This window comes from Telopea speciosissima, chromosome 6, assembly GCF_018873765.1.
Source record: "Telopea speciosissima isolate NSW1024214 ecotype Mountain lineage chromosome 6, Tspe_v1, whole genome shotgun sequence".
Lineage (NCBI taxonomy): Eukaryota > Viridiplantae > Streptophyta > Magnoliopsida > Proteales > Proteaceae > Telopea > Telopea speciosissima.
The window spans coordinates 24,596,096-24,606,741 of NC_057921.1; the positions used below are offsets into that span (position 1 = coordinate 24,596,096).

The 10,646-nt window shown below is 41.3% G+C and overlaps 1 protein-coding gene across 1 annotated transcript; it reads right to left on the minus strand.

Annotated features, from left to right (window-relative positions):
* Nucleotides 1–4,854: 4,854 nt before the first annotated feature.
* LOC122665539 lies at nucleotides 4,855–5,358 on the minus strand. Its single transcript, XM_043861694.1, has one exon. The coding sequence runs from the start codon at nucleotides 5,356–5,358 to the stop codon at nucleotides 4,855–4,857; it is 504 nt and encodes a 167-aa protein (XP_043717629.1).
* Between the last annotated feature and the right edge of the window lie 5,288 nt (nucleotides 5,359–10,646).

Consider the following 10,646-nt stretch of genomic DNA (forward strand, 5'->3'; position numbering starts at 1 on the left):
AGAGGCCTTGTATTCCCATGAGGCCTCCTCGCTTCATGCTTGAGCCAGAGAGACTCTCCAAGAAGGAGATGAACCGGTTTATGAAGGGCGTCGATGCACGGTCCTTCATCGAGCCGAACGCATGGGAACTTTACCGCGGGTACAGGGTGAAGGAGTTGATATGTATTCGACTCACTCCTTCGGGTCCATAGGTAAGTCTTTGATACTTCTTTCTTTCAATTTGTTGCTTCTTTTAGTTTATTGACTTGCCCTTTGTGTGTACTCAGGCCCCGATCGGCATCGAGCCTTATGAGGCTGGGGAGGTGACTGATGTTGCTGCTAGCACTTTGACTTGCGAGGCCACTTCGTTCGAGTCTACTCCTCAGATGACACCCCCTCTTGCTGGTAAGACTAGGACTAGATTGTCTTTGGCGCCTTCATGTTCGTACAAGGTTTCAGATGCTTTCTTCCCAGTGCTCGGGTGGTCATTCATCTATTAGGGTAGAGAGGTGCCCATTCATCGATCATCCTCATCCGTTGCCGGCTTTCTAGTGACTTTGACTTTGTAAGTATCCTGATTCTACTTATGTTTGCATTTCCTTCCTTCTATGATAGGCTAACCATCGGTTTTAGTGTAGGTTCCCGACTATAGGTATGATGACCTATTGGGGATGGTCGCCAATCTGAAAGAGCTTGCCGCTTCCTAGTATGAGCGGATCCTTCAGTTGGTGAGTGGCTTGTTGTGTTGTGCTGCTACCTACATGGTTAGTAAAAGAAAATGTATGATGATGTGAATGCTTGACATGTAATACAGGAGGGTGACATTTTGGGGTATGAGGCGACTGCCAACCGGCTCTAAAAAGAAAGGGACGAGGCCCTGGTTGCCGTCCAGCCTACCCCAGTTGTAGAGGTTACGGCGTCGCAGTCCCCGATGATCCAGATTGATGATCCTGTTGATGGCCAGGATGCGTAGGCAAACGAGGAGTGAGAGGAGGGTAAGGAGGATGAAGATGATGACGGGAACGAGGACGGAGATGGGAATGAGGAGGATGGGCACAGAGAGGAAGAGGAAGGTGGAGGATAGTAGCTTTGTCCTCATTTAATTTTTTGTTTTTGTTTTGTGAATGTATAGATGATGAACAATTCCAGACCTTTGAGCCTTATACATGTTTTTTGGATGAACTTGATTAATTGATTTTTAATCCATTTCTAGGATTTTTGATCAATTATGTGGGTTGAAAGGTCAATAGGGATGTATGAATGTGTGGGTGATATGGGATGGTCCATTGTGACCCTAGGGTATATGATGATGTGTCGGGACGGCAGGGACCCATTGATGTAGTGCGAACTGCCTAAAAATGTGTAAATTCAACTTAGGCTACAAAATTATAGTATCGACATTGAGCCGATGTCGATCGACAGTGAATGGGCATCCCTCAACATCGAAATTGATGTTGTAGGTGTCGAATGCTATTGTCTGAATGTCGAAATAACTTAGACAGTAAAAATGCACTGCTTGACATGAGCCATCTGGGATCGACATCGAAGTAGGTTCCTCAACATTGTGTCGATGTCGATGGTACCTTGGTTCGCTATTAACTCGGGGTTTTCCACTATCGATTCCGTGTTTCCAATTCTGATTTGTTTCCTTTTTGAAATGCCCAGTTGTGAGATTTTTTGATTTTCCTTCCTTTCTTGAGCCCTTGGTCTTCCTTAGGGCTATATTAAGCGGTTTAGGGAGTGTGAGAACTCTCACTTTTTCCTTCCCTTGCTCTTGGGGTGTTCTTCTCCTCTTCATCCTCTTGTTTGCTATATATTTTTATTTCTTCCAAGCAATGGACAAGGCTTTGAGTTCTTGGATCGATTCTATGTTGAGAGATGACTGTGAACCCTTAGGAAGAGTGCATCTCCAACCTTAGGCAGACATGAAGAATATGGTGCTTGCATAGGATTTGCTTTGAGGTGTTTCTCGCTATTAGATTCTAGAGGTGCAAGTGTTTCACTGCAACACGGCTAAGGTATGTCCTACCTATGAGGAATTTCGTGCATGCTTTCTTTCTCCTCGTCATGGTGCTATGATACATCCCATCTTGAAGGACAATTATTGTTAGGACTTCATGTCCTTCTTTAGGTTGGTAAAGGGACATCTTCTTCACTTTATGCATGGTCACCGCATCGATGTCTTGGCGATTATTCACCTCTTTGCGGGTCAACGTAAGGGTGACCATGGTTTTATGGAGTGTAGGAAGAGAGCTTTTTTGTTTTGTGTCATCACCCAATTCCTTCTTCGTTTTGGTGCTCGTGGGGCCTCCCATGTGCTGATGGAGGTCATCAAGAAAATCCAAAGGGGTGGTGACATCATTCCTACCATCTTGGCGGAAACGATGAGAGGGTTGGATATCTTGAATGGGAGTCATACTCCTCGTAGTGAAGACTTTTCTGGCAGCCCATACTTGTTGCAGGTATTCTTCGTTCTCCTCTTTATGATTTTCTTTTCTTTCTTTTTGCCATGTGTTTAGAACTACCCTTGCTCTATTTGTATGGCAAATTTGGCTTTGTGAGAGGCTGCAATTTGTGAAGCCGATGAGAGGAGATTTCACGATTAAGCACTATCACCTCCGTTTAGTAGTGATGGAGTACCACCATTGGGACACTTGGGAGCATGCTCTTTCTCGTATTTCTTCTAATGATATCCATTGGCGGTGTTCTTGGTGGCCTGTAGATGCCTTGGTATTGAACTCTTCTGGGTGCAACTATGTGCGCTTGATGGGACTAGGTTACACCTCTTTCTACATACCCAATCGATTATGTTGACAGTATGGATTGACTCAAGATGTGCCTAGGGATTTGGTGAACTTCTATCCACGAGAACAGCTAGACAAAGAGTTGGTGGCAAAGATCGCTAGTCTGTGGAGATCCAAGACAATACTAAAGAATGTGGGGGCTGTTGATGAGGGCAGGATGACTGTTGAGTATGAAGATTGGGTGATGACCCAAAGAAAGGGGAAAGAGAAGACTGCAAGGAGGAGGTTGACATGGGAGCGAAAGGAATCTTTAAGCTCTTCAAGTTCCAATCATTCCAGGGGAGTGGAGGAAGACAATGGTGAAGACACGGATGACCCAATAGTATTGAAGGCGAGGATTGCAAAGTCGCAGAAGAAGGTGGAAGACCTAAGTTATTAGGATGTTTTGATTGCCAAGAATAGTTCTGAAGGCGAGGATTGCAAATTTACACATACCACCCCTGAGGTTTAACAAAAGTATAATTATACCCCTCAGTTTTGGATAATTTTGCGTACCCTCCTGAGGTGTACAAATGTTAACACATGCACCCAAACCATCAGCTTATGACTAACAATGTTAAAATTAAGAGGGAAATTGACCATACTGCCCTCATCTTCCCCAAATCGTTTCCCTTATTTTTATTCTTGAAGAACCCTAACCTGCAACTGAAACCCTCTTCACCCCTTCACTACCTCTTCTCCTTCTTCTTCTAAAACCTAATCGAATTTCTGGGCAGACATCAAGAGCTTCCTTCCTCAAATTTCCCTTGGCCTCAATCATATCAGAACTAAGTCCTTTCGCTCCTCTTGCGGTTAATCATCATTGAATGTTGTTCCCTCCAATCTCAGCATTGATAAGAGCAAAGGCACCGACGGTGGTGGAGATGGTGGTCGTACCAAATGGGCTCTTCCCCATCACCCTAATCCAATCGTGGAACCAGTCTATAATCTGTTTGATTGGATTTTGATTAATAGATTTGAATAATCACATTTTCTGTTAAAAGTTTTTTTTAAAAAAATTGGGTTATTTACTTATTGAGAGATCAATTGTTGGGCAATTCTTGTGGATAGGGAAAAGAAATCAATGGGCTCAATCAAAATCTTTGAGATTACCATATACTGCCAGTCTAGGGCTTGAGGTAATGAGTTTGTACTTAGTTGAGATTCTTTTAGGTTGGTTGAGAAATGGAGTTTTTGGCTGTTCATTTCTGTGACATTTATGTTGTAGGCCTTTTGCACAACCAACGATATCCAGTCTCCTCGCTTCCAGGCCATAATGCGCATTACAAGTGGCCGGAGGGGGAAAAAATCTGATGTGAAGAACTTCTCTCATGAACTATGTTCCAAAGGGGGAGTTCGGCCCTTTCCATTCTGGAAGCCTCTTACATTAGGGCGAATTGAGGTAATCACTTAATTTTTCTTGATATGATTTTTGAAATTTATTCTTTTAAGATTTGTATGTTATTTTGTTAAAATATTTCCTTAAATTCGATTAGGTTTTAGAAGAAGAAGGAGAAGAGGTAATGAAGGGGTGGAGAGCAGAAGGAGTGAAGAGGGTTTCAGTTGCAGGTTAGGATTCTTCAAGATTAAAAATAAAGTAAACGATTTGGGGAAGAAGAGGGCAATTTGGTCAATTTCCCTCTTAATTTTAACGTTGTTAGTAATAAACTGACGGTTTGGGTGCATGTCTTAACGTTTGTAAACCTCAGGGGGGTACGTAGAATTATCCAAAACTGGGGGGTATAATTATACTTTCGTTAAACCTAAGGGGTGGTATGTGTAAATTACCCTTTGTTTTTTTTTTCAATAAGTACTTGTTATTTTTTTATGGTATAAACTTTGAATTTGGGATTGAACTTTGAACTTGATTGATTTGTTTTTTTTTTGTTGTTGATGTGACTGGTCCTGGTGTTATTTCACTAAGATGCCTACGTACCCTTAGGTTTCTAAGGGATCGGGCCGAACGTAGTTCCTTTGTTTAGGAAACTTTAGACATAGTACTTCTTGAGCTAATCCATGTTTGTCAAATAATGGAGCTCGATCCCATCAAGATCCACCACTCGAACCGTTTGGCCAGGTACTATTTCTTTGATCATCTAAGGGCCACTCCAATTGGGCCTGAACTTGCCTCGTGATTTTGTATAGGTGCTCGTTGCTCTTTAAGCACCAAATCACCAACGGATAGTTGGTGTGGTACAACCTTCTTATTGAATGTTTGTATCATCCTTTGTTTGTACTTCTTCATATTATCGATGGCGCGCATGCTCTTCTCGTCAATGAGGTTTAGCTCTTGGAATCTTGTCTTGATCCAATTTGCTTCTGGAATGTCACTATCCATCATGACCCGAATGGAGGGTATCTCTAATTCGACTAGAAGGACTGCTTCCATTCCATAGACCAATGAGTAGGGTGTTTCCCCAGTCGAAGTTCGGATGGATGTTCTGGATGCCCAAAGTGCATAGTGTAACTTGTCGGTCCATTTATTGTGCTTGTCGGCCATTTTCTGTATTGTCCTCTTGATGTTTTTGTTGGCGGCCTCTACCGGACCATTGGTTTGAGGTCTGTAAGGCGATGATGTATGCCTTTGGATGTTCATCTTGTCGCACAGCTTCTTCACTTCTCCTCTGAAGTGAGATCCTTGATTTGATATGAGCTCGTGAGGGACTCCATATCAGCACATGATGTTGTTGCTTATGAACTTAGCCACCTTGGTTGTTGTTAGTTTGGCATAAGACTGTGCTCCTACCAATTTAGTGAAGTAGTCGATGGCTACTAGAATATACTCATAACCAATAGAAGATTTAGGGACCACTTGGCTAATGACGTTAATGCCCCAAGTGACGAATGGCCATGGTGAACCCCCCCCCCCCCCCCCCCCCCCCCCCCCCCCCCCCCCCCCCCCCCCCCCCCCCCCCCCCCCCCCCCCCCCCCCCCCCCCCCCCCCCCCCCCCCCCCCCCCCCCCCCCCCCCCCCCCCCCCCCCCCCCCCCCCCCCCCCCCCCCCCCAGCCCAGCTAATCAATCTTACGCAACGGTAAGAAAAAGAGAAACACAAAGAAACAAGTCTTCTCCATTCTAATTTCTTCCGTCCTCCTTCTTGCCTTCTTCTCGTACTTCTTCCTCTTTACTTCTTGGCTTATCCGATTCCAAACCAAGCACATACCCTGCTTTTTTTGTCAATTTCCAACTTTGCATCATTTGACAATATCTTATTCATATTAGGTTGGTTTCTTCTTAGATTTGGTGTTTATATTGCTAATCTCTCTTGAATCCTAACAATAGTCTAATATTTTTTCAAGAATATATGAATTACAAGCAACCAGCCTACAATACCTCCTCTAGCCTTATTAAGATATTATTTTCTGCCTGGAAATCATAAGTAGACCCAAGCAATTCTATTTGAAGTTACTGACCAAATGACTTAATTAGAGTTTCCTAAGTTCGTACATCTTTTAGAACCCCTGTTTATTTACGTCTCTTCTTCCCCTCTCTAATTTCTAAAATCAATAAATTATTCCCTCATGAATACAATCATTGGGTAGTGTTTAGTAAAACAGAAAAACCATTTTTTAAAAACCGCATTAAATTTTTTGAATCTATTTAGTTTCTCGTTTTCTTCAAATCCTTCAATCAGGATCCGGTCCTACGTGTGGTCCTATCTTCTTTTTTGATAACAGTTGGTTGTCTTTAAACTCGAATATAAATAGTAGCTTGTCAAGATGTACAATAAGGAAAGCAGAAATTGCAGACATTTCCAAAACCCCGTTGCACAAAGATAGGAAACTTAAGAAGTGTAGAAAGAGGTAACCATATAGTCCGAGTTGTATAAGTGTCGAATGATACCAAATTCTGAATTTCTAGTAACTACCACTTTATGGAATAGAATATGTCGAATCCAGGAGTTTTAGAGCGGTACTACATACCCAGCACTGATTGCGCTTCTTCAAAGATAAGGTTGAGATTTTGACTCTCAAAGCTCTCACCTACTACTTATGGGAATCAAGAGTGGTTATGAAAGAGACATGATGGCTTATAAAGAAAAGCAAAAAAGGCAAGTATATAAACGAAGGGTGGGGGAGGAACTGAGTTGAGAATGGAAAATCTCTTGTCAAGCATCCCATTCTTTTGGTTTTTGGGTGAGGATTTCTAGTTTTCTAGTAGAAGTATGAAACGAGCCATCAAAACCCATCTTGACTACTAACAAGCAACCAAGAAAGACCCTTGAGAATATCAAGGTAAAAAGTTCGGAAGGGGAAGGAATGGAAGCATATTGAACTATGATAGGAAAAAGCTAATAAACAAAATGAGCAGAAAGCACGATTTAAAGAATCTATATCTAGAGAACCAATTAACAAGAACTTGATACTTCCAATTTTTGCCATCTTGGAGAGTCTCATATCATTCATGCTCTACGTTTTGGAGAGACTTAGAATGGATAAGGACAGAGAAATAGATTGCCTACCATGGCAGGTGAATTATCATCATAATATAGTGAAGGGTTCAATGTCATCAAATCAAAATGAAAAAGGATTTTAAAGTCATAACCCCTATAAGCAATCAGATTAAAAGAAAACATTTTAATCTGATGGTGGATTGTTGTCATTCAACCCATATTGTTTCCATAACCAAGGAATCTCTTGGCAATAAATAGCAATTGTATTAGCAATCATCCCCTAGTAAGCTCCAGAGGAAGGGCTTTTGAAACAACTCATTAACCAATTCACTCACAATCAACATTCTAGATTGCTTTTTATTAGTCTCTGCTACAAGCTACTCTTCATGAGATCAAGAGAGTCCAATGGCTGACAAATACTGTTTCATCCTCCAATGAAACTACGGTTTCTGGTACACAGGAAATGAAGAGAATATAATATGATTCATGCAACTCACATTTCTTCTTGAGGAAGAAGCTAATTAACATCACTTGGATGCTCACCTCTTTCCCATACATACTGCTGATCTTAAATCTAACGGTCAGTGTTTTATGTTGATATGGCCAGATCTGAATCTAGATCTAATGGTTCAGAATTTAAGCAATAATTGTCTGATATAAATAATTCTTACAACAAGAAATCAGACATAAAAAAACTAAGTATTTGAAATTGATGGATTAAGTTGATGGGTGAAGTTGATTGGAGAGAGAGAGAGAGATACAAGTCTTTCCTGAAATAGGATTTGAGCTTTAAACCAATGGATAGGATGGAGAAGAAAAGAAGATTAGTTTAAAGAGAAATAGTAGGAGCAAAGAAGGGGAAAAGAGTAATAGCTGTAGGAGGGGAATAGAGAAGTTAATGAGAGGGAGATACCAACTTAGAGCAAAAAGGATGAAGAGAGCTATTGTGGTTGAGAGAGAAATATCTTAACCAAGCCAATTCATTCCACTCATACCCCTTATCACTCTCTTACTCCAAGACCTTGTTTGGTTACACTCACTGAAAGTAATTTTAATGTTTTCTAGCTCACAAAAGCAGATTGTGAGTAGAATTGCATTTGGCAAGCTGGTCTGTTTTTCTACTCGGAGAGAGTAGTTCTGGGTCAAAAACTGCTCAGTGAGCACATTTGGCAGGGCAAAAATTTATTGCTTTTACTGTTTATGAACACTTCCGTCAAAAGAAAAACACAACTTTATCCGGTCCCCACTCCCGACTCCCTCGCCCTCGATTCTGTCGCAACACCACCATCTCCTACAATGGTGCTTTCACCATATAACTAAAACACAGCCGAACATATCTGAACAAGTAGAAGCTCAGGTCTGAAACCAGCGAAGGAAGGAGCTAGCAGCAGAGAGTCAACTCAGAAGCAACGAGAAGGAGAGCAGCGGTGATCAAACAAACAGAGAAGAATGCCAGAACGATGATGGGGTTCTGATCCTAAAAAGAACATTTAGATAAAAAATGAAGCTAGACATTCAGATCTGAAACGCAACAGAACACTCAAGAAAGCAGGAACGAAGCAAAGCCCCATTACTGAGAGAAATATGCAGGGAAGAAGAAGGAACCAGTTCCAAAACAAAGTAGAACACTCAAATCTGAAACGAAACTGGAAACGCAGCAGGAATGATTAAGTTCATAAAAGAAGAACCAGGGAATCAAGAAAGAAAACATTTAAAAATAAAAATAATGTTACAGAAATATATAAAACTCTCTTCAAGTGAATGAATAGGATTAAAGCATGGAACCAAAAAATAAGACCAAATAAATCTGCTTAAATCTCAATAAACGAATACAGAAATAATTTTCTTAGAAACTGAATGGAAGAAAATAAAGCAATCCGGGTTGAGTCTTACCATACCTTAAATTTCTGCTTATTGCCTTTATCCCTAAATTGTTAGTTCCTTTATTCCATTTAGACCCCAAGCAGGGAGGCCAAGAGCAACACCACCGTCAGCTACAGCAGGCTGGAGCTCTTGACAGTGGTAGCCAGAGCAACACCAACCCTAGAATCTTCCCCTTAATCCTCAATCGGTTGTTTTAGCCCCAAATGGTCCACAACGGTTGCAGTGGGAGAGAGGTTGAAAGAGAGTTGAGAGAAATCTGAGAGAGAATGTGGGAGATTGAGATAGATTTGAAGAGAATGTGAAGATTAGAGAGGGACACAAGGACGGTGATCAGTGAACAGTTTGAGTTCTTTGCCGAAGCCACAAATCGTCCTCAGCTTGCAGCGGCAGCGAGAGTGAAAGAGACTGTGGGATGATCAATCGTCCATGGCCATTGTTAATCAACAACCCAAGCCAACATCCATGGGTGATATGTTTTGTAATAACTGAAGAGACAAGATAAAGGTTCTTTATCTATCAATCGGACATTGTTCAACAATAACAAAGAGAACGATTTGAGGGAGAATGCGAGAGATTAAGAGAGAAACTCAGGGATTGGGATTTGAGGAGAACGATTGCGATAGATTGAGAGAGAAACGTGAGGGATTGGGATTTGAGATTTTAGAAAGGGTCGATCAGTTAGCGCGCGGCAAGAGGTGGGAAATGAATAGAGTTCGGAGTTCTTTCGCGAAAAATAGTAGCGGCGATTATCAATAAACGTGGCTATATAGATCCCCATCTAACGGCGTTTTCTTAATAAACGCCCGAAAAACACATACATACAATATGATATTACGACATTTACAAATAAACGCCGTTGTATTGTTTCATATCGGCGGTTTAAAACAAACGCCGGAAAAAGTATTATATTAAGCGGCGATTATAAATAAACTTGGCAATATGGTTTCCCATCTAACGGCGTTTTCTTACTAAACGCCCGAAAATACATATGGAGAAGTACATCTAATATGATGTTACGGCATTTATAAGTACGTCGTTGTAGTGTTGTATACCCGGCATTTTAAAACAAACGCCCTAAATATCTATATGTAGCGCGGTTACATGTAAACGCCATGATTTCTACCTATTATCCTTTATACACCGACGTTTGGTGGTAAACGCCGCGAATATTCATATATGCCTGCGTTTATAAATAAATGCCGCTAAGGCCCATCAAAAAATGCCGCGAAAGACCCTTTTTCTTGTAGTGATAGTACCTAGTCTAAGGATTTTTTGGCCAGCATCCTCAGATTCATGTGAGGCCAACATATGTCTTGGTAGATTTGATCCATGACTAATTTTGATGTTTTCTGCACTGTCCTTGGTTTTTGTGCCATTTTAAACAAAATCTGGCCATTTCAATCATATGAATGGAAAGTACGCATTGAGGCCTTTGCGGAGATATATGGTATGTCAAAATCGGCCACATGGATTGGGAGATATCAATGTTTGAACATGGACCCTCAAAATGGAATCTTTTAAAAAAAATAGAAAAGAAGAAAACTAAATAAAAAATCGAGTCAGCCCAGGTCACCCGAGTCACATCCGGCCAACCCAAGCCGACCCAGAA

What these genes read in the sequence shown, in the direction of transcription:
- LOC122665539 (XM_043861694.1), bottom strand. Translation starts at nt 5,358, where the DNA reads ATGAACATCCAAAGGCATACATCATCGCCTTACAGACCTCAAACCAAT.